General features: G+C 35.4%; 3 protein-coding genes and 1 long non-coding RNA gene across 5 annotated transcripts; 1 reads left to right on the top strand and 3 right to left on the bottom strand.

The window, feature by feature from the left end:
• Window positions 1–1549: 1549 nt before the first annotated feature.
• LOC133695969 (cytochrome P450 CYP749A22-like) lies at window positions 1550–7833 on the bottom strand. The gene is made up of 5 exons (XM_062117962.1): window positions 7349–7833; window positions 7021–7244; window positions 6691–6923; window positions 2323–2704; window positions 1550–2075 (listed from the first exon to the last, which is right to left on the bottom strand). The coding sequence occupies exons 1-5, from the start codon at window positions 7623–7625 to the stop codon at window positions 1647–1649; spliced, it is 1545 nt and encodes a 514-aa protein (XP_061973946.1). The 5' UTR covers window positions 7626–7833; the 3' UTR covers window positions 1550–1646.
• A 2174-nt stretch (window positions 7834–10007) lies between these two features.
• Window positions 10008–12470, bottom strand: LOC133695903 (cytochrome P450 CYP749A22-like). The gene is made up of 5 exons (XM_062117877.1): window positions 12080–12470; window positions 11756–11979; window positions 11318–11550; window positions 10792–11167; window positions 10008–10672 (listed from the first exon to the last, which is right to left on the bottom strand). The coding sequence occupies exons 1-5, from the start codon at window positions 12369–12371 to the stop codon at window positions 10244–10246; spliced, it is 1554 nt and encodes a 517-aa protein (XP_061973861.1). The 5' UTR covers window positions 12372–12470; the 3' UTR covers window positions 10008–10243.
• Window positions 12471–15633: 3163 nt separating this feature from the next.
• On the top strand, window positions 15634–19267 carry LOC133697015 (uncharacterized). 2 transcript variants are annotated; one of them, XR_009842795.1, is made up of 3 exons: window positions 15634–15757; window positions 16687–16766; window positions 17571–19267. It is a non-coding gene; the product is annotated as an uncharacterized LOC133697015 (long non-coding RNA). The 2 variants fall into 2 exon arrangements; XR_009842794.1 differs by lacking the exon at window positions 17571–19267 and adding an exon at window positions 17360–17525.
• Window positions 19268–19527: 260 nt separating this feature from the next.
• Window positions 19528–22173, bottom strand: LOC133697984 (cytochrome P450 CYP749A22-like). The gene is made up of 5 exons (XM_062120829.1): window positions 21769–22173; window positions 21431–21654; window positions 20962–21194; window positions 20408–20786; window positions 19528–20266 (listed from the first exon to the last, which is right to left on the bottom strand). Exons 1-5 carry the CDS (start codon window positions 22049–22051, stop codon window positions 19838–19840), a joined length of 1548 nt encoding a protein of 515 aa, XP_061976813.1. The 5' UTR covers window positions 22052–22173; the 3' UTR covers window positions 19528–19837.
• Window positions 22174–24027: the final 1854 nt, after the last annotated feature.

Here is a 24027-nt window from a genome sequence, read left to right as displayed (position 1 = left end):
AACAAAAAATTAAATTGCTTAAATGATTAAATTAAACAACTATCTAAAATATCAATTTTATTTCTTAACATATTGAAATTCAGGCTCATGGATTTTTATCTACATCGGGTTACTTTCGATGATGCAAGGTTCCTAGGGATCTCAAACTTGTAGTCGGAGGTAGAAACTCAGCACTAGACTTTGGCTTTACTGGCAGAAGAGAGAGAGAGAAACCACTGTACATCAACTATAACATGTTTCTGTTTCATTGACTTCCAGTAATGCCATTGGGTGCATGTTTTTGACGTGATAGCAAGAGATTTGTAGCTCAACCACATCTAAGACGACACGTTCCCCTCTTGTTTTGGTTTTAGACCAAGCGGCTAGTTCTGTTCTGAGGCCTCTGTCTCCCACCTAAGATTCTACAAAGTATTAGTTATCCTGTCTTAATCAGTTCTGCTAGAGTAGTTTCCGATCACTGCTCAGTGCTCACAAGGAGATGTGCTACCACCATATTTCCCAAAGAAATATGGTTACACGTTTTGCACTTTTTTTCCCTTTTTTTTTCCTTCTCTTTTCTTCAATCAACACCTGTCTAACTTAACACGTGAGGAAATCCATGAACTATAGAAATTGCATGAATGCAAATTAATTGTAGTAATTGATGAGAAATATTTCCTTTTCCATTTGAACCGCAGAAATTTCGTGATTACATTCTTGCGTAGCTCAATGGATCTACATTTGATGATGTCCTAAAATAATAAATAATATGTTATTTAATGTTTGAGATAGTGGTTAACTTTTTGTTCTTCTTAATCTAAGAAATTTTAAGCTTATAATATAAGTTTTGAGTACCTGTAAAAATAATCTCTATCGAGAAAAGACTTAAAGACCATTTAATGATAAAATTAATATTTTTATGTGAAAGATATTAAATAACTTAAAAGAATCTTAAATTCTAGAAACAAAAATACTTGTTCTTGAGTTTTAAATTTATTAATGCTCTGAAATTTAAATATTTTTATCTTAAGAGATAAGAAGTTGTGAATCATTTATCTGGATGGTTCAGAGAGTATTTATACTCTCTAAACCTTGTCGTTTTCATAAAAAAAAAGCTGTAAAGTCCTATGCTTTCGGCGATATTAATTAAGACAATATCTTTTACATATTATTAATGAGATAGTAAATATGGTAGGTCTTTTAAAAGACCTTATTACCCATAAGTAAAGAGAAATCATTACCTTTATATAAACAATTATTCTAGATGGAGAGACATGACGGTTTATTATATTTTTAACACTTATATTGTAGAGAATTGTCTAGGATCAGTTATAAAAAAACCTTAGAATTTGATAATTTCTATGTCTTTAACACTTATATTGTAGATAATTGTATAGAATCGGGCATAAAAAGTCTTAGAATTTGATAATGTCTAAATTTTTTAAGTCTAGCTTTGGATTTGGCCGACTGTCAAGTCCAAGTGTCTTGGAATTGACATGTTTGCTACACCCATTTAATTTAAGAAGATTTTTATTTATAAAATCTTAACAAAAAAGTTAACTCATCAATATTGGATGCTCAATAATCTTTCGATTCATGATATTTGGAGGTAAGAAAAATACAATGACATACATTCAAAAATACAGAAATACAATTACAGTGAAGATTTACAAGGTCTCGAGCATGATTTGGACTCCATGTCGTGGGGACATCGTAAGAAGGTGAGCTGGTGAGTGGATATAAGTTGGAGATAAAGTAAACCTGTAATGTTGCAGGATCATTGCAAGCGCAATCTTTGTTTCAGTAAATGAGAAGTTTAACCCCACACAACTCCGAGGTCCCAAGCCAAATGGAAGAAATGCATTCATGTTATTGTTTGTAGCTTTAGCGACCCCATCTGCAAATCTCTCTGGCTTGAAAAGGTGAGCATCTTCTCCCCATATTTCAGGGTTATGGTGAACTACAACAAGTGGAATATAGATATCTGTGTTTGCTGGAATAATTAGTTTCCCCAATCTTACTTCCTTGCGGACCATCCTTGGGATGTGAATAGCAGGAGAATATAATCGTATAGTTTCATTGATAATCATGCTCACCTACAGTAGGAAATGAGAGAAGGTTTGGATGAAATTAGCTGAAAATAATATACTTGTTCAAATTTCCAAAGTTGGAGAGAATATAAATTTCTAAAGCTGTTAAAAGCTAAAATAAATTAAGTACTTAACAACTAGAATATTATTGATATGTTGTATTGAGGATGCATGGCATTTCATCAAAAATATCACTGAGATTTTTTAAATTTCTTGCTAAAAGTCGATCTTATTCTAGTTATGTCATGCTTACCGTCTTCAGTTTTGTGATGCCTTCTGGGTTTGGAATATTTTGCATGCCAAATAATTCAAGGACCTCCCTCCTGGCCTTATCCTGCCAATCTGTATGAAATGCTAAAAGAAGAACAGTCCAGGTGAGTGAGGTTCTGGTTGTTTCATGTCCAGCAAAATAGAAGGTTTTGCATTCATCAATGATGTCTTCAACAGATATTCTTTTTGCCTCATCTGTTTCATGATGAGCCAACAATAGTATTCCAAGAAAATCACTTCCAAAGTCGCCCCATTTTCCCTCCGTAGCTGCTTTCTCTCTATTCTTAATCATATTTATGAAGCAATTTCTCATCTCTTGCTCGAGCTTGTCTGATTCAATATCATCCCTCATTTTCACAAATTTTCTGCAAGTGGAAAATGATAATTCAAAATCCACAAAGGTTTAGCACTGACAAAAGGTAGATCAATGGATTGGTCAGAAAAACTTCAAATTGAATTTCGCATTTCCACAACTAACACAATGAGTTTTGTAGGATTTTTCTTGAAAAAAAAAATGATTTGGGCCTATAGCTCGTGAACTTCTACAAAACAAGTCTTCTATGACATATATCTAATGTTTAAGTTAATAAAATGTAGAAGAAAAATTATGTATAGCAAAGAGAACGAGAAGATAAGATGACATATATTATAATTGTTGTGTGTGGTATTGTGTCATGACATGTTTGTTGTTTATTTAAGGACATAAGATATTTATACACCTCACTCACTTGAAATTGCGTCGTGGAAAGTGAAGTTGTAGATATTTCATGCATGAATAATCATGACGAATAATTACTTCTTTACTGCGCATGTAACCCGTAAAATGAGCCATTGGTTTAGGTTGTATTAGAAGTATATATGGAGGCTAATCAAAGAGACAATAACATTTTTATTGAAAACTATAAAATTTATTTCTCATGCAATTAGAAGTATAATTTCTAGAAATTATCTTATATTAGACAACGCATTATGGGATGTGTCAACCTCTTTTCCTCTTTATTTAGGTTGTATTTCCTTCTTTATAAAATATTGGATTAATCTTTCTATTTTTTTTAGGATATAATAGTTCTTAGTATCGTGCTTGTAGCCATGATAAAAAAGACAAGATTTATTGAAGTTCAGTGTATTTAAATAGTTATTTAAAGGAGGGGGATATTGCATAAATTCTTTTTTTTTTCTTCTAATGGCAATCAATACCTCATTGTGTATTGAGGTAAAATGAGTGGTAATAAGCTTAGAAAACATTAGTCGATCACAAATAGATCCCTTTGTGTTCCTCTTGGATGCCTTAGGAATGACAGTTAAGAGATGGATGGCATTTGGAAGATTGTATTATTTGATACTGGAATTGAGGGTATCCTGACTTGATTATGTTGGCTTCTTTTACTCAATATGAATTTTTATTGTCTACTTCACTTTAAAAAGAATTCAATCATGAAGAATATGTGGTCATTCTTACATAGTATAGTTGTAGACCTTACTAATCAGGACTTCAATGACAATGAGTTCAGATGCAGACCTTAAAATGAATATTAAGCATTTCATTATTAAACCTTTAGAGATATACTTTGGTGCTTTTGTCTTCTTATTGTATGATGAGAAAGATATCAATTGTGCCTTTTTTTAGTTGGTATATCTACATTGACGCAATATACAAAAGTCAAGGATGGAGCCAGGCTCTAGGTTATGGTATTATGCCCGAGTAGATCCATGAACTATCATCGAAAATATTTTACACGTAGCATCATTATATTGTGTTACAAACTCCAAGCTACTTAATTCTTACATTCTACATGTGTTTCCTCGAGTATATAAGCCCATCATATTTTTCTAAGTTCACCTTCGAAGACAAATAATCTTTGGAGATATAGGTATGCAACACCCAATTACAAAGTGAAGACTCTCCTAGTTGGTGAGGGCGATATTCATTTTCAAAATCTTGTATCGTTATTAATCTCATCTCATGTCGGGTTTTTTTTAATTGGTGAGATTTAGAAGGGAATCAATGGTGATAACCATTCTTCTGACTAAGACTTGTAATGCTTTACTTTTAGATCTTTAGAGTTCACGTACATAACACCTAGTTTGAAAATAATTTTCAATACAGGAGTGGCTCTTTTGGAGGGTTAGACTAAGACTATTCTCATGCTTAATTTCTTATATGTCATTTTGTCTTATTTCTTTAGAAAACTGGAGTGGTTTATGTGTATTTAGTGGCACATATAATGAAACTAGTTATTGTGTCACTCATTTTATTGAGTTAGTGGCAAAGTTCAAAGTTGTTCTTGTGTGGCTAGAACAACTTTAATAAGCACTTTTATTTGATGGGGAATTTGTTAGAGATATGAAGGGATTGATGTACTTGTGATAAGGATGTTGGTTACTCTCTCATGTCTTGGCATTTCTAAGTCATTAGTCATGAAAAGAACTTTTAGTGATATGTGAAAAGAGAATGAACTAGTTTTTGTTCAGTTTTCATAAACAACATTACTGACGAAGCTGGAAAAACTTGAAATTAAATTGGATGTTTCCATAACTGGCACAATAAATTATGAAGGAATTTGTTTAAGTTGGGTTTGGCATATGGTTTTTGAACTTCTTTAAAATAAGTCTCATGTGGAGATAAGGGACCTTTTAATGCTTAAATTAGTAAATTATATGAAAAAAGATAATGAATAACAAAGAGAACGAGAACATAAAAGAGTTTATGTTGTGATTGTTGTATGTGATGTTGTATCGTGACCTATTTGTAAGGCCCGACCTACTCCCCCTTGCAGAATATTGTTTGTTATGGCTTAGCCCAACCCTGCTTCCACGCCTCACGGTTTTATTCCTGGCAGCCCATAGGCTCCAAAACACGTCCTAAAAGGTTAAGTACCAACTGCTTTAATATGCCCTGACTCTGGACACTCTTCTTTCGATGTGGGATGTTACAATCCCCCCCACCTGAAGAACGAGCCGTTCTCGGCTTTGATACCATATGTAAGGCATGAACCACTCTCCCTTGCAGAATATTGTCCGCTATGGCTCAGCCCAACCCGGCTTCCACGTCTCACGATTTCATTCCTGACAGCTCACAGGCTCCAAAACACGTCTTACAAGGTTAGGTACCAGCTGCCTTAATATGTCCTGACTCTGGATATTCTTCTTTCGATATGGGATGTTACACTATTATTTAGTGACCTTGGGTATTTATACACCTTGGTCACATAAAATTACTTTGTGGATAGTGGAGATGCAAATATCTCATGCAAGAGTAATCATGAAAAATAATTACCTTTACCTCATATGTAACCCGTAAAATGAGTCATTGGTTATTTGTTTTAATAGGAGAAGATAACATCATATTGGCCATTAACGAGATAGGTAGGTGTATAATATCCATTTGCGAGGAGAGTAGACACCTGTACCAATAACTTTACAATTGAGAATTAGGTGTGCGTAGTGTAAGGTGATTGTGCGATGCCTTACGACAATGCATGTGCCCTAATAATTAGGTGTGGGCCACATAGCAGTAGTAAGTGTCGTACTAATAAGGCATGCGTTCATAACTTTGCAAATTAGGTGTGCCATGTGTTTGTGCGGCAAAAGCATATGCATGCCATTCTTTTTTTTTTTTTCCTTTCTTTTCCCTTTCTTCCTTGCATGTTGTCCGGTTAAGTAAATTTGGGAATTGAAGTTGAGAATCATAGAAAAATTGAGGGCGTAATTAGAGAAAAAGAAGAAAAGTTGTTGGCGCATATATTACACTCGTCAATGTGTGAACAAGCCTCATCGAGTTCTGGCAGCATGTATGAGATCATTATAGCTCCAATAAAAACCTTTCTTGATATCGTTGAATTTGCATGAACAAGCTCTCTCTCATGGTATGATGCAAGTTCCATTCAAAGATACAATAGTGCTCTATGACTTGTCATTCTTTTTCTCTCTCTCTCCTCTCTATACGTGAGCCTACCTTAAGCTAAGCTCTCTCTCATGGTATGATGCAAGTTCCATTCAAAGATACAATAGTGCTCCATGACTTGTCATTCTTTTTCTCTCTCTCTCCTCTCTATACGTGAGCCTACCTTAAGCTAACTTCTTTTTGATGTTGATCTTGTTCGTGCTTATTTTTAATTATTAGGCAGTTAGGCCTTTGGCCTAACTTTTTGACCAGATAACAAGCTATCCAATCTTTGTTTGTTTAGTCCATGGCCTTTTCGCCCATGGCAAACTATTTATAACTTCTATTTTTAGCCACCACAAGTTCACAAACTACTTATAACTTCTATTTTTAGTCACAAAATATATAAACACCAAGTTAGTTAGGCACAAATAGATAGATGAAATTGAAGAAATGTAGGAAACATACCCAATTCCAGGAATTGTAATCTTATAATGGTTCCTGACAATAATGTCACCCATTTTGGTTAACATGTCAAATACATGTTGTCCTTCCAGGTAGCTGCTTCCAAAAGCTGTCCTGGAAATAATTTCTGATGTCAAAAGCTTGAACTCTTGAAACACGTCAATCTCCTTGCCATCATGTTGTCTCCATCTTTTAAGCATCACCTCGACACTGGCAATCATTGCCGGAATCATGCTCTGTGAAAGAAAAGAAGAGAAACTCTTTGATTGATATGAGTTGTTTTAATCTGTATGCACTTTAAGAACAATTAAGAAAACTGGAAAACAGTACTACTTTCAAGCACTCTGCATGGAAAGCATGGTTGGATAGTTTTCGCAGCTTGAACCATTTTTCACCATTGGCTGCTACAATTCCATCCCCCAATAGCTTCTTCATGTAAACTGGAAGATTTCTTTTCGGAAATGCTCCGTTTTTATTGTTAAGGATTTCTTTAATCAGATCAGGTTCCGTCACAACCAGTTGAGCTTGAGAACCATGCCAATACATGAAAGTCATCCCTAGACATGATTTACATACAAGAGAGAGAATTTGTAAAATTCCACAAAGTTGGTGTTTTGGATTAAAAAAAAATGCTCAGAACGAAGCTTTGTTATTGATTTACCATATAGCTTGATCCATGCATGAATGTGTGGCTGTACTATCGGGAGCAACTCATGATGTGATAACTCCATGGGAGTGCTTTGGACACTCTTTCTCATATTGATAATCTCTTTGGTGTTTCCATGGATGAATTTATAAGAAGGGCCTCTGATTCCTTGTGACCTCATCATGGATTGTATGCGAATTGGTTTCCACCATACTTCTTTCAAGAACTTGACAAGAATTGAGAGGAAGGCTAAACACATGCAACATGAGATATAGAATGCCAGGTTTCCCATTAATTGTCGATGGCTTGAACTAGCTTGGAATACGAAATTGGATTACACTCCTTGATCAAATTATATGAAGGACTAAGAGGAGATTGTTATATTTTGGCAGAGGATGAGGAAACTAGATTTGTTGTATATATTTACTGGACGGAAGTAACAAAGAAGGCACTCGGTTGCTAGCTAAATTTCTTGCAAGAGACGTAGTAATTATTGGATAGCATTGCCGGCTTCCATGGCAGAACCAGTCTAATTAACTAGAAAACATTCTAGTCATGCCAAAACCTGACAGGGACACATAACTAAGCCCCATAATTTTATACATATGCCACTTTCACAGTTAAGTGGCATTTCTTGCTTTCACACTGAGGGCGATGACATGGTATCATTATTCTTGTATGCTGTAATATGCTCTTATGATAATCTTTTACTAGTATTTTTTTTTGGCACATACCTTGCCATTAAGTTCCCTTTTTCATTATGGATTTCTTTTTACCAAATCAAATGTTTCGACGGAGTTGTTACTGTTACATATAGAGATGGATAGATAGATTGTAGATTTAGTTTGGAGAGATGGGTAAACCCAAAATACAAAATTTGGTTTAATTCATTTTTTCCTTTTCAACTCTCACACGTGTTTTTCTACAGCGCATGTATAGTGCAAAAAATGCTTCCAACCTTCCACCCACTGTCTATTATCAGAATCATCAGCAATTACAGACTATTTTTGAGGTTTTATGAAACATAACAATAGTAATACTGTACTCTACACATTCCCAACTTTAGTACTTCAGTATTTTCTCTTCCTTTTTTCTCGTTCTGTTAATCACAGTGCCTGGATCATGACTTGAACTCAGCATTGTGGGCACGTTCCAAGGAGGAGAACTGGTGAATGGACATGATTGGGTGATACGGTGATCCTGAACCGCTGCAGAATCATTGAGAGTTCAATCTTTGTTTCATTATATGCAAAGTTGATGCCCACAAAACTTCTAGGTCCCATACTAAATGACAGAAATGCTGAAATGTCATTTTTTTGTAGTTTTTGCCGCCTCTTCTGCTCATCTCTCAGGCTTGAAAATGTGAACATCATCTCCCCATAACTGAGGGTCATGGTGAAGAACTACATGTGAAACATAGACGTCCATATTTTCTGGAATTATTAAATTTACCATTCTCTTTCCCTCTTTAACTTCACGTGAATTTAGAGATTCATTGATGACCATGCTCATCTACAAAGCAAGAAATAAAACAAAAGAAATTAGTTAAAGTACTTTGAACATGACATAATAAGAAGTTGATAAATTCTGTTAGACTCTATAATGGTTTTTGCATACGGTCTTCAATCTTGAGATGCCTTCTGGCCTTGGATTCTGTTGCCCAAACAATTCAAGGACATCGTTTCTAACTCTTTTTTTCTGCCAATCTCCGCGCATTGCTAGCAGCAAGACAGTCCAGGCAAGCGCACTTGTCGTCGTCTATTGTTCTACAGTGTAAAAGTTCTTGCTGTCATCAAGTCATCTATTGTTATCCAATTCGTCTTATCAGCACTGTGAGAGACCTTCACTAGTTGTCCAAGAAAATCACCTCCATAACCACCCATTCTCCCTGTCCTTGTCTCCTCCTCTTTTTCTTTATCATCTTTATAATGCTGTTTCTTATGCTTTGGCCAAGTTTCTCTGCTTCAATATCATCTTGTGTCTTAAAGTATATTCTGCAACAATAGAAAGTGGTTGATGTAAAACACTAAACAAGTGAAAACAGCTACTCCATCATAACACTTGTATGGAGTGCTTTTCCAGTTGGAGATCAAGGAGATTTATCTTTCGTCTTAAAAAAGTTTTTGGAATAAAGGAGAACCATCTTCTTCAACATTTCAAATATCTGCTGCCCTTCCGAGTAGCTGCTTCCGAAAGCTGTCCTGGAAAAAGAAATTCTGTAAAAGTTCAGTCAAATACAACAAATGACACATGAAAAGCTTTATTTCCTATCAGTTTACAGTTTCAGACCGTAATACTGCACAAAACTATTTACCCCCCTCAACTACAGGAAATCTGATCATGACCTTTTTCTCCGCATGTAAAGCATGGTTGTATAGTTTTCGCGGCTTGAGCCATTTTTCACCCTTGGCTCCTATAATTCCATCCCCCAGTAACTTCTTCTCTAAACTGGAAGCTTTCTTTTCGGGAATGCTCTGTCTTTGTTAAAGATTTATTTATCAGATCAAGTTACGTCAAAATATGTTCATCTTGAATACTTGTGGATTTGGCCTCAATTTTATAGTTTATAGTAATCTACCTATCAACTTCTCGACGAAGAACCCTCTATCCTAACAATATTTATAAAGCTGCATAAATTAAGACGAACCCCAACTCTTCATATGACTTCTTTATTGCTTTTCTGTTTTCATTCACTTCCTAAGAAGCGGAACACTTTTTCTTTCTTTTAGAGCTAGAATGCGTCATTATACATGTCATTTACAGACACACCAGTTGTATCCTCTCTAGGGGTTACAGGGAATACACAAGTCGATGAAATGAATGATTATTGAGGCATTTCGCGTACCCATCCATGGCATTAAAATCTTGCACACAAGCACATGCCCAACTTGGTATCTTTTGTTCTGTTTTTCACACTGCCTTGATCATGACTTGAAGTCCATGTCGTGGGCATATTGCAAGAACGAGAACTGGTGAATGGACATAATTAGGTGATAGGGTGATCTTGTACCGCTGCAGAACCATTGAGAGTGTAATCTTTATTTCATTATATGCAAAGTTCATGCCCAAACAATTTCTAGGTCCCATACCAAATGGCAGGAATGCAGAAATGTTATTTTTAGTAGCTTTAGCCACCCCTTCTGCAAATCTATCAGGCTTGAAAAGGTGAACATCATCTCCCCATATTTGAGGGTCATGATGGAGAGCTAGAGAGGGAACATGGACCTCCATCTTTTCTGGAATGATTAGATTTCCCAATTTTGTTCCTTTTCTTACTTCACGTAGGAGACCGACGACAGGGGGATATAACCTTAGAGATTCATTGATAACCATGCTCATCTACAAGGGAATAAATTAAAAACAAAATTAATCAGATTATAGTTTGAGCATGACCTAATAGCAAACAATTGTTGATAAATTTCATTAGACTCCAGACTATATATATTGATTTCACTTACAGTCTTCAATCTTGAAATGCCTTCTAGACTTGGATTCTGTTGGCCAAACAATTCAAGGATCTCATTCCTTACTTTTTCTTGCCAATCTGCATGAGTTGCTAGCATTAGAACAATCCATGTAAGAGCACTTGTTGTTGTCTCATGTCCAGCAATGTAAAAGTTCTTGCACTCATCAATCAAGTCATCTATTGTTATCCGGCTTGTCATATCAGCACTGCGATAAACCTTCACTAGTTGTCCAAGAAAATCACTTCCATAACCATCTATCTCACCTGCCATTGCCGCCTCTCTTTTCTTTATCATCTTTATGACACTGTTTCTTATGAGTTGGCCAAGTTTTTCTGATTGAATATCATCTTGTGTCTTAACAAGTTTTCTGCAACAACAGAAAGTGGTAGGGGTAAAAGAATAAGCATGTGGAAACAGTTACATGATATACTACAACCTGACACTTGTATGGACTATGGGGTGCCTGTTCCAATCTGTATATTGAATAATTGGAGATCAAGGAGAGAAGTTCGCTTACCCAATTCCAGGAATTCTCATCTTAAAAAGGTTTTTGGAGAAAATGAAAACCATCCTCGTCAATATTTCAAATATCTGCTGCCCTTCCAAGTAGCTGCTTCCAAAAGCTGTCCTGGAAATTATTTCTGATGTTAAGACCTTGAAGTCTTGGAATACTTCAATCTCCTTGCCTCGATGATCTTTCCATCTCCCAAGCATCATCTCCACGCTCGAAACCATTTCCGGAATCATATCCTATTATGAAGAATATTACCAGCTGTTCGAAGAAGCTCAACATGCCTAAATGACACCATTTGTTTGTTCAAATGAAGTATTTAAATGTTCAGACAATTATCATCTCTTCATCCATATGTATATACATTTTAATATACAACCGCGTAAATATGTTTGATGGACACTCGGAAGCAACTAAATGAAATAAAAAAAATACAAGAATTACTTTCAAACTCTCTCCATGGAAAGCATGATTGGCCACTTTGCGCAGCTTAAACCATTTTTCACCTCTGGTTGTCACAAGTCCATCCCCAAAGAGCTTCTTTAAATAAGGTTGCACCTCAGGTTTGAGGTAATTTCCATCTTTATTATTCAAGACTACTTTAATCTGTTCTGTTTCATAGACTACCAATTGTGCTTGACTACCTTTCCACCAAAAGAAATTCTTCCCTTCACCAATATGGTCGATATAATTAGTGATTTCAATCAAACAAGATTTCCATCAAGAAGAGAGTTTCGAAATTTCAACTGACATATGTTTAATAGTTACCATGCAGCTTGCTCCATAAATAAACATGAGGTTGAATTCTAGAGAAGGATTGATGGCATAATTCCGTGGGACTGCTCATAGCCTCTTTTCTCAAGTTGATGATCTCTTTCAAGTTTCCGTGAAGGAATCTGTAAGAAGGGCCTTTCACTCCTTGTGAATGCAAGGCAGATTGTATGCGAATTGGGGTCCACCACGCTTTGTTAAAGAAGTTGATGAAAAGCAAAAGAAGGTATAGGCATCCGCAACTTGAAAGGAAGATTATGGTGGTACCCATGGCGGCCACCACAGCCATGTTTTATATATTGATCAGTAGATGTTTAGAAAATCTTCAGCTTGTGCTTGGTGGCATAAAGTGTATTTTAGGAACTTGTTATACGACGATGATCAGCGAATTACAGTAGTAGAAACTTGAGAATTCTGTCGATTCAGATTTCAGACAGACTGGCATTGTAATAAACCACAGCATATCCCTTTCAGTTTTTATGTTGCAATAAAGATGAATATTGCAAATGAGAGGAAACAAGGAAGAACACGAAGTAAACAATGTCGGTTCAAGAGGTATTGGTAATTTCCAATAATACCCCTCAGCCATATACTACAATAATTGAATCGTGCATGCTGACATTTACACAGGAGGAATACATGTACATACAGAAACGGACACACATTAGAATTTGGATTTGTGAACGTTGGGTTTCACCAACATGGTTTGTTTTTTTATCCTACCCAGGCCATGACACGGGTCTGTTTCGATATTTTCTTTGTTGTGTTGCCGCCAAAAGGAGGACAAGAACACCTAGACGAGGGCACAGAGTGTTACAGAACTGGTTAAATCACGGAATCCAATAACCAACATACAACGAATGACACTTGACAAGCTATAGTTCCTGTCAATCTACATAAAATCAGACTGCACAGACAAAACTATACGTCTCTTTCAATCACAGAATATTTTATCATCCTCTGCTTGTCATCCTTGTTCCCAAAGCTGCTAGAACAATTCTTGACCACCAGGCATTTTCAATTGAAATCCCTGTAAGCTACACTCTCATCTTGATTTAGGCCGTGTTTGATTGCAGGAAAGTGAATTCACTTTTCTTGTTTTTCCATGTTTGGCAACAACATGGAAAACTAGTCAACAGAAACTTAATTTCGGTCAACAAAGGAAACACAACTTCAACAAAGGAAAGTGTTTTCCTTTTGATAAGAACCGGAAAACATTTTCCTTTTCTTTCATTGTACATATTTTTTTGCCACAATTATTATTTTATTTTGCTATATTTGTAGATGTACTTGTTTTATTTTGTTTTGATTAATTCATGATTAGTATTTAATTATATTTGTTACATATGGATAAATTTGAAAAAAAAAACTTATTTTAAGCTTTTAAAATTGAAAAAAATATAGTAATAGGTTTTACTTAAAAAATATTTCGCAAGCTTATTTCTATATAATATGATATGACATATATAGTTATATTTTATAAAATAAGCTATGTATGAATATATATTATAATAAAAAAAAATTCATCATTATTTGCTGATTATATCAAATTTGATCCTCAAACTTTTGATTGCTATATATAATTTGTTTTGAATATTTATTTTTCAATTTCATCTCTTAAAATTTAATTTTTATATTAATTTTGGTCCTTATTTTTATAATTGCTATTTGCTTTTTCCTTATCATTTTTTTATTGAAATTTTTTATCTATCAAATTTGGTCCTCATTCTTTTGATTTTTACTTATTTTATTTGAAATAATTTATGAAATGTTAATTATTATTATTTTAATTTCTTCACCTTTTATTTTTTTTAATTTTTTAGATTTGATCTCTATTATTTTGATTATTATTTATTTTATTTGAGATAATTTATGAAATTATATTTTTTTTCAATTTCATTCTCATTCAACTTTTTAATTTGTAAGATTTGTTCCTTATTATTTTAATAAACTTGAAAAAATAAAACATTAATAAGTTATTTTCCAGCTCATTTTCCATAACATAACCAAACACTGGAAAGTGTTTTCCAACTTATTTTTCATTACACTACCAAACATCAGAAAATACTTTCCCGGAATTCACTTTCCCCGGAATTCACTTTCCAAAAGGAAACTACTTTCCTGCAAACAAACGGGGCCTTAGTTACTCTGATTCTAATTGATTACTGGGCCTGGGTCATAGGAGCTTTTTCCAGATCTTTTATTCAAACCCACTTGGGCTACACTACTGAATGCTAGGCCCATAAGAGAAACTTCTACTACCACCTCGGCCCCATTGTTTGTCATCCTTGTCAATGTTATTCGATGCTTCTTCTAAACAGCAAAGCATCGTCACCACTTCTCCACCGGAATTTCAGAAATGAATTAGGGTCAACATTAGCAAGCTGTATGAGGTGGGATTATTTTATGACCGGACATGGTTAATAGATTCGGAGCAGTGGGATGGGCTTCTGGGGTAGATTAATGTGCAAGGTCAGTATAAGTTGCATCTTGTTGAACAATTGTGAATTTGGCCTCTGGTTTCCACTCTTTAGCAATCTAATTATTGATTTTTCTGGCTGCTGTTTCAAATAAATAAATAAAGCCCTCTATCCTAACAATCTTTTGATACATTACAGACCATGATTTACTACTTGTTTTCTTGTATGTGTATCACGTCATCAACCACAACACTTTTTCTTTATTTTACTTTTGGGTGAGGTAGCATGCCGGTACGGTTGAATTTGAATAAAATGATGAAAATAATGAATTTAATAGATTTAATGTATGGTAATAATACTTTTAAATTATGGGCTAGAATGCATCATTTACAAACATAACAATATCCTCAGAAGAGATTACAGGTAATACTCTTGTGTATGAAATGAACGATTGTTGTGAAAATCTTAATCTTCAACTCCTCTTTTTTTTTTTTGTTCTGTTTTCACACTGCCTGGATCAGGAGTCGAAGTCCATGTTGCGGGGACATTGCAAGAAGGAGAACCGGTTCCTGGACTTATTTAGGTGATAGGCTGAAGAACCATTGAGTGTGCAATCTTTGTTTCATTATATTTGAAGGTCACGATGAAGAGCTAGAGATGGAGCATGGACCTCCATATTTGCTGGTATAATTAGATTCCCATTCTTGTTCCTTGTTTGACTTCACGTAGAACACTGACAATTGGGGGGTTTAGCCTTAGAGATTCGTTGATAACCATGCTCATCTACAAGGGAAGGAAAAAAAACAAAAAAAAAATAGTTGAGTACATTGAACATACAAGTTAAATAGTTGTTTCCATCAGAATCTGTAGTGGTTTTCAGCTTTTCGCTTACAGTCTTCAATCTTGAGATGCCTCGTGGACTTGGATTCTGTTGGCCAAACAATTCAAGGACCTCGTTCCATACTTTTTTCCGGCCAGTGTGCTTGCATTGTGTGATGTTTTGAATAAATAAGTAGGAAAATACAATAAAGCCCTTGAAGGCTTAAGATGTAGGAATAAATAAATGAAGGGTATTGTAGTATTTATATAAAGAAATGATATATATAAATAGGAAGTAAAAAAAAAAAAAAAACAAAAGAAGAGATCTGAAATTTAAGAACAAACCGTGAGAGAGAAGGGAGGAAGAAGAAGAAGAAGAGAAAAGAGGGGAAAATAAGGGAAAAAGAAAAAGAAGTTGGAGGAAATAAGTTTAAAGGTAAGATTTAAGTTGTTAAATGTATAAATTTGTATTATTGAGCTTTTAATTTTGGTTTTGATAAATGTTAGGGTTTTGAAAATTTATGTTTTGGGTTAATTGATGAATTAAGTTGAATGTTATAGAGTTAATTGTTGTGGGTATTTGATTATTTGGTTGATTTTGAGAGATTGAATTGAAAGATGATGATTTTGAGTTATGAATTGTGTAAATGGTGAATGTTGAGTTAGAAATTTGGCAAGAACAGTAGGTAACCTGTGAGAATTCTGGATTGGAGGTTGAAGATGACGAAAATTCAAATTGGTCCCTCAATTTTGGAAAATTACAGTTTAGTCCCCAAACTTTGGAAAATTTGCAGAATGGTCCCTGGAGCCTATTCCGAGATTCTGAACAGAATAACATATGAATTATGGACAGAATTACTGTATAGATAAGAGAATTTAACACTTTCAATTTGGTCCTCCAATTTGACAAAAATTACAATTTGATCCTAAAAATTTGGTAAAATTCCAGAATGGTCCCTGGAGTATAATGAGATGATCTGGACAGAAATGAGGATGAATTATGGACATAATTTCAGTATATTCATGGATTTATGATAAATTTTAGTTTGGTTCTCCAATTTGACAAAAGTTGCAATTTAACCCTTAAGAATATGATAAATTACAGATTAGTCCCTAGCTGTAATATTACTTTTTTCAGATTGGTTTGATGAATAATTGAGGGTTATTTAGTGAATTATTGTCAATTTTATTAATTGTTTTATTATGGATTAGATTTCGGGAAAACCGTTAAATGTTGGGTTTTTAGGAAAGATAACTAGTTAGTTCAAAAACATTTAGGGTTATGAAATATACCCTTAGATAAGTGTATTAAATAGGTTATATATTCTTTTGAGTCATTCTTGAATATGTCTCCTTTATATTCAGATAATCCTGATATTCTACCGGCGGGACGTCAGTAGGATTTTCTTCGATATCAGCTTTGAGTTTTGTTGCTTTCGAGTCAGGTGAGTGGATAATTTTTCATATGCATGAGAAATAGTATAAATATTTGATTTGTTAATATGAATTGAATCATGCTTCTTGATAATATATATGTTGATTATTATCCTTGTTATGATAAAGCATGATCAATTATTGAATCTGAATTCTTGATATGAACCAACATATATTTTGAATTGACTTCTGAATTGATAGCTCCTCATTTGATTGATGTCATGAGTTGAGCTTTGAGATATGAATATGTTTGTTAGATTATGATTATGAACCTATGGTATGTCAGTCAGAATACCCATGCTAACAGGGTAGTGTTAGTCTTTGTGCACATCGTATCTGAACCCTAGTTGGTCGGGGGAGTCACCAACCTGTGTGGACTGATCATCCCACAGTACGGAGCCTCATGCTCATTGCATTTTGATTTTCTGACGAACTTTACCATTTGATCTTCTTGTTATGGCCTATTTGAGAAACCTTCCTATAAGAACCTAAAGCCATACTTGTATATATATTTCTCATTGTTTTATTACCCCGTGTATGTATATTGAACGTTATCTACTCATTGAGTTGTTGAACTCACCCTCTCATTATTTATCCTTTTCAGGCTTATAGCTTGATAGCAGGTCATTTTGTTGGACCTTTAGAACCTGCTTTTTGGTTGTACTTTGTACCTTTCCTTTATGTCTAGTTAGTGCTCCAAAACTCTGAACTTTTATAAACTTTTGTATTAAGACAATTCAATTATATTATGAAGTTGATTTTGTTATTAATGCTGCGTTGAACTCTGATTGAGTTAGGATAATTTTGTGTGTAAGTTTGGGTTCGCATAGGTATGGAATCTTGGAGGGGAACCTTGCCTATGTGCCGGTCATGGATCCGGGACTCGGGTCGTGACACATTGCTAACAGTAAAACAGTCCAGGCAGTCTGCTTGCATCGCAGTTCTGACAAGCCGAGCTGATTAACAATAGATGACTTGATTGATGAGTGCAAGAGTTTATACATTGCAGGACAAGAGACAAGAAGTGCACTTGCCCCTCACTTGTTGTCCATGAAAGTCACTTTATAACCATCCATTCCACCCGTCATTTCCTCCTCCTCTCTTTTCTTTATCATCTTTATAATGCTTTTTATTATGCTTTGGTCAAGTTTCTCTGCTTCAATATCATCGTGTCTTAAAGTATTTTCTGCATAAAACAATAAAAAGTAAACGTGTGAAAGATGCAGCCCAATTTGTCTATAGAATAATTGGAGAGACAATAAGCTTCACCTGATTCCTGGAATTCTTATTTCATAAAGGTTTCTGCATCCAAAAGCTGTCCTGGAAATTATTTCCGATGTCAAAACTTTAAAGTCCTGGAATACCGCAATCTCCCTATCGTCATGATTTTTCCGTCTTTCAAGCTTCACCTCCACACTCGAAATCAATTTTGGAATCGTTTCCTATAAAGAACAAAAATATTGTCAGTTATTAGAAGAAGCTCTTCGACATACCTAAATTTCACCTCTAGTTGTTAAAATAAACTATTAAACTGTTGAATAATTAACACCTTTGCATGAGTATATAAATGTTGACATAAAACTAGGTAAATATGTTTGATGGACACTTGAGAAGCAACTATCCACAGTAACAAATTCAAGAAACTACTTTCAAGCTCTCTCCATGGAAAACCTGATTGACCAATTGGCGCAGCTTAAACCGTTTTTCACCTCTAGTTGTCACAATTCCATCCCCAAACAGCTTCGTTATACAAGGTCTGGGCTCAGCTTTGAGGTAATTTCCATCTCTATTGTTCAATATCTCTTTAATCTGTTCATGTTCAGGAACTACCAATTGTGCTTCACTACCTTTCCATCAAATGAAATTCTCTTTACAAACCATGTTTACATGGTTAACAAAATTAGTTATTTGCATGCAAGAAGCTTTCAATCAAGAAGAGAGTTTTAAATTTTAACAAACATATATATATGGTTAATAGTTATAACAGTTACCATGTATCTTTATTCATAAATAAATGTGAGGTTGAACTCTAGGGAATGGTTGATGGCATAATTCCATCTCTTAAGTTGAAGACCCCTTCAAAATTTACCTGAAGGAATCTGTAAGAAGGGCCTCTTACTCCTTGCGCATGCAAGCTAGAATTTATGCAGATTGGAGTCCACCATACTTGGTTCATGAACTTGATGACAAGCGAAGGAATGTAGAGCCATACACAGCTTGTAAGGAAGATAATCGTTGTTCGCATGGCCACCACTGCCATGATTTATCGAGTATGTACAGGTTTAGTATTTTCAGAATTTTTTATATCAGTGAGTTACAGAATAGTGTTTGAAGCTTCGGAATTTTGTCAAATCAGACAAACTGGCCTTCTAATAAAATAATCATCATAGACAATGTCATTAACATAAAAAAAAATCACACAAGTTTGATATAAGATTGATTGTTTGCCTGGAAGTTTCTGTCTAATCAGGATTGCATAGGTTAGTGTTGCTTGTCGTATCCCCACATGATATATCCCTTTCGTTTGGTGGTTGAAGACATGCTTCGATTATTCATACTGGCCTGTTTATATGAATGTGCATGTCCGCCCATGGACATGCATTAGAATTTGTTGGACATATCTTTAGTCTATAAACTACACCAATTAGAAGTCTTCTAGATAGCAATGAGGAATTTGAATTTATGATCCATGGATTTCACCAAGAAACTTCTGTTTTTATCCCGTAAAAGATTTTACATTCATTGTTTTCTGTTGTTTGTTATTACTAAAAGTTTACTGAAGCTCCAAAAGAACACATAAACACCTTGCTGATGGCACAAATTGTATAACAAAGCTGGTTAAATTACAGAACCCAATAGGCAAATACAACAAATGACACTTGACAAGCTATAGTCTCTATCAATTTACAGCCAATCGGATTGTAAAGCTGTACAAAATACTTATTTCTCCGTTGACATCTTATTACAAAGCTGATAGAACAATTCGTGACCAAGAGGTTTTTCAGTTGAATTCTCTGTAAGCTTCAGTTTCAAGTGCATCCATATTTGCATTATGTTTTTCCAACAAGCAACAGCTTTCACTCTACAATGAGTGAAGGATTACCTGAACTCCATTTCGTGGACAGAGCGTAACTGCCTCATATGGTGAGTGGGTATAGGTTGGGGAAAGGGTGAAGAGGTATTTCTGCAAAATCATCGACAGAGTAATTTTTGCTTCAGTTGTGGCAAAGTTCAAACCCACACAAGTACGAGGTCCTAACCCAAAGGGAAAAAATGCAGCAGGGATGTTGTTTGTAGCTTTAGCAACTCCTCCTGAGAACCTTTCTGGCTTGAAAAGATGCACGTCTTCTCCCCATATTTCAGGGTCATGGTGAAGTGCCGCATTAGCAATGTACAGGTTCATGTTAGCTGGTAGAGTAAGCTGCCCAATTTGAACTTCTCTTTCAACTTTCCTCATAAGGCCAAGCACCGGAGGATATAATCTTAGAGTTTCATTGATAATCATGGTCAACTACATGAAAAACGAAAAGAAAAGAAAAACTAGTTAGAGCTTGAAGTGGAATGATTGGCAAGTAATTTAGAAAATATTTTCAGACGTTGGTAAGAACCAAATGCGTTTTTATCTGGAGATTTGATTTTATAATTTCCTTACAATCTTAAGTTTTGCGATGCCATCTAGATTTGGTTTTTGTTGGCCAAATATATTGAACACCTCCTTTCTGGCTTCCTCTTGCCAATCCGTATGGATTCCTAAAAGCAGTATAGTCCAGGAAAGCAATGAATTAGTGGATTCCTGTCCAGCAATGTAGAATGTCTTGCACTCGTCAACCAAATCTTCTAATGAAATCCTCTTCTTCTCGTCCGCATCATGATATGAATTCAAAAGAACTCCAAGAAAATCATTCCCAAATCCATCTGCTTCTCCAGTCTTCACCTTTTCTTCTCTCTTCTTTATTATCTCCATCACAGAGTTACGTATTCCTTTCACGAGTTTCTCTGATTCTATTTCATCCTGAGTCCTCCAGAACTTGCTGAAAACATAAATAAAAAAGCAGAACACTAACTAAAAGGACAAGTCTTGGATTAAGATAACCATATTCATCATCTTCTACAAAATAACATAGTTATTGCCTCCAAAGTTCTGAAGTTCTCTGCTTATCATTTTACTAGTAATTAGGCCTAAAACCTTCAGGTATGAGAACTTACCTTATGCCAGGAAGCCTAAGTTTGTAGATATTCCTATGTATTATCAGGGACAACTTCGTCAACATGTCGAAAATGTTCTTCCCCTCTACGTAACTACTCCCAAAGGCTGTCCTGGAAATTATTTCTGACGTCAATAACCTGAGTTCTTGGTAGACCTCGATCTCCCTGCCTTCATTCTGTTTCCACCTTTCTAGCAGCATCTCAACACTGGCAATCATTTCTGGAATCATACCCTGAAAATCATCCCTCCACACAATCAGCAATTGACCAGATATTCTCTTACTGAGTTGTTAGTGTGATGAGAATTGATAGATTCTGGTTTGCTTGTACGTACAATTTATTTGCCCTTCATAAGCTAGCATTTTTTACCCTGCCAGTGTCTTTGGAGTTTTTTGTTGAGGATTGTTTATATGTGATCATTAGATGATTACAGACAAGGATTGTAATAGCATGAATGATGGGAGCTTACTTTCAAGTTCTCTGCATTGAAAGCATAAGTGGACAGTTTTCTATGTTTTGTCCATTTTTCACCTTCTGATGTTGTGACTCCCTTCCCTAACAGCAATCTGAAATAGGCTGGAATGTCTCCTTTTGGATAAGATCTATCTTTGTTATTTAGTATCTCTTTGACTAGCTCCGGCTCCGAAACAACAAAATGAGCTTTAGGACCATACCAACTAAGATAATTCCGCCCTACTCACCAAAAAAAACAGAGATGAATTTTAGAAAGAAAAGTACAAAGAAAGAGAAGAATATACTTCGTTAGCTGTTTTCTTGAAGTTTGAATCATATTGAACAAGTTGTTACCATATGTGTTGATCCATGTGTAAATTTGAGGCAGAACTTTGGGAAATATGTTATGTGATAAGGTCATGGGTTTGGCCATGGCTTCTTTCTTCATGATCAGAACTTCTTTTGTGCTCCCATGGATGAACCTGTAAGAAGGGCCTCTGATTCCCTGAGAAGCCATGAAATTTTGTATGCGAATGGGAGTCCACCATAGTTTGTGAAGGACCTTGACGAGCGTAAAGGTAAGATATATGCACAAGGAGCTAAAGAGAAGGATTATCATATTTCCTAGAAAAACCATTCTCTTGCTTCTTCTACAACGAATTTCAAAGAGTAGGTATTAAACGCACTAAAACGATCTTCAGTATTTTTTGGTTTTTAAGGTTTTTGAAGGGTTAGGAATCTAAGTTTGAGACAATAGTGTATCAGTATTAAATAATCTGCAAAGGATTGCTTTCATTAGCTCAGCATTTATAAATGGTCCCAAAAGCTTTGATTCCATGTATAATCAGCCAGTTACGTACATGAATAATTTATTTGAATCTGGCTTATAATAGTTTGATGCTGAAAGCAACAGCATCCCTTGGTAAATATTGTTATAGTTCACTCCACATCAACAACAATAATGCAGAACTAGAACACTAAAGCAAGTTTTTCTATAATTTATGCACGGGACGAATTTTGGCATAATGTATGTAAGGGTCAAAGGAGCATTAAATTGATAAGCCAATGGCATACCATAATCAAGGAGCATCTACAACATTATTCGCAGCACGCGGTCTATAGCTGGACAACTTGCCTCCTGGAAGACATTTTCAGGACTTGTCATTATTGTTGTTGGCTCTGAATTTGTTAATATCCTCATAGAGGCAACTTTGGATTTTGCAGTTGTACCAAGTAAAGAAATGGGACCAGACAGCAATAACAAATTGAAATGAATATGTAATAAATCAGGCTAAGCGGCTGCATGAGGCTGGAACTTGATTAGGTGGAGGAAACATGGGTAAGAGAGTCAGCCAGACAGAGCAACGAGATGGGCATCGTCAGGTAATGTGGCTCCTATACTATAGTGGACTCCAGTAATCTGAACAAGTTCTGTGTAAATTAGATTAGATGTGATTATTTTCCAGGCAGTTTTAGCCCAAAGGATAGAATATGTTAGCATTGCTGATTTCACCGCCCAGGCTAATTCCTACCATGTGCAGGCAGCGGGCAAGAAACCATATTTGAACATCCTTTCCTGGAGTCTTGCTTTAGGCTATAAATCGTATTCACTCGAGAAACCTTGTAAATAGATGCCATTTGGAATTTTGCACTCTGAGCTCATAAATATCGATGGATTTCTCCGATATAGTCCTATTTTCTCTAAATGAACCGCTTACATGGTCATATTCGCATGTTAATTCTGCTATTTTTTTGGCTGAAATTTAATTGAAGTTCAATGAAGAGTACATGATCACCTATCTTACATACAAACTGCGCCAGCAATGATGGTTAAGCACAGAACCCAACAGATGAAACTTTACAAAGTTATGGTACCAATAATTTGAAGCGAACTAGAAGTGAAGGTCTAAAAAACCCCTTACCTTCCTCAATCACAGTCCCAGCATGACTCTAATTGACATAATTATTCCAAACTCCAAAGCCACCAAGAACTATTCCTCTCTCGGAGGCATTTTCGGTTGAATTCTCAATCTGCTACAGACTTGGATGCTTCCATGTTTCGGCTTTGTTGCATTGAATGTTCATTCTTCAAAAGACTAACTCGGTGATGAGTGAAGGATTGCCTGAACTCCTTTTTTAGGGCGAAGTGTAACTGCCTCGTAGGGTTAGGTTGGGGAAAGGGTAAAGTAGTACCGCTGCAAAATCATTGAAAGAGTAATTTTCATTTCAGTTGTGGCAAATTTCAATACGACACAAGTTAGGGGCCCTGATCCAAATGGAAAAATTGCAGCAGGGTCGTTCTGTGTAGCTTGAGCCACCCCTTTTGAGAACCTCTCTGGCTTGAAAAATGCACATCTTCTCCCCATATTTGAGGGGCATGGCGAAGTGCCATAACATTGATGCACACGTTTATGTTAGCCGGCAGGGTAAACTTCCCAAGTTGAATTTCTCTCTCAACTTTTCTTGAAATGCCAAGTGCCAGTGGATATAGTCTTAAGAGTTTCATTTATAATCATGTTCACCAACATGAAAAAAACAAAACCAAAGGAAAACTGGTGAGAGGTTGAAGTGAAATGGATACCGGTTTATAAAATAATTTGCAGACAATGGTAA

Source organism: Populus nigra, chromosome 6 (genome assembly GCF_951802175.1).
Source record: "Populus nigra chromosome 6, ddPopNigr1.1, whole genome shotgun sequence".
Lineage (NCBI taxonomy): Eukaryota > Viridiplantae > Streptophyta > Magnoliopsida > Malpighiales > Salicaceae > Populus > Populus nigra.
The sequence above is the reverse complement of the archived record's forward strand: the minus strand, read 5'-3'. Positions and strand labels throughout refer to the sequence as shown.

Coding starts and splice junctions, on each gene's coding strand:
- LOC133697984 (XM_062120829.1), bottom strand. CDS start 22,051: ATGGTTTTTCTAGGAAATATGATAATCCTTCTCTTTAGCTCCTTGTGC. Junction 20,787..20,961: donor CTTAGGCTTCCTGGCATAAG/GTAAGTTCTCAT, acceptor TTATGTTTTCAG/CAAGTTCTGGAGGACTCAGG. Junction 20,267..20,407: donor GCATCGCAAAACTTAAGATT/GTAAGGAAATTA, acceptor TTTTTCATGTAG/TTGACCATGATTATCAATGA.
- LOC133695903 (XM_062117877.1), bottom strand. CDS start 12,371: ATGGCTGTGGTGGCCGCCATGGGTACCACCATAATCTTCCTTTCAAGT. Junction 11,168..11,317: donor ATGAGAATTCCTGGAATTGG/GTAAGCGAACTT, acceptor CTGTTGTTGCAG/AAAACTTGTTAAGACACAAG. Junction 10,673..10,791: donor GCATTTCAAGATTGAAGACT/GTAAGTGAAATC, acceptor ATTCCCTTGTAG/ATGAGCATGGTTATCAATGA.
- LOC133695969 (XM_062117962.1), bottom strand. CDS start 7,625: ATGGGAAACCTGGCATTCTATATCTCATGTTGCATGTGTTTAGCCTTC. Junction 7,245..7,348: donor TGCATGGATCAAGCTATATG/GTAAATCAATAA, acceptor AATCATGTCTAG/GGATGACTTTCATGTATTGG. Junction 2,705..6,690: donor ATTACAATTCCTGGAATTGG/GTATGTTTCCTA, acceptor TTCCACTTGCAG/AAAATTTGTGAAAATGAGGG.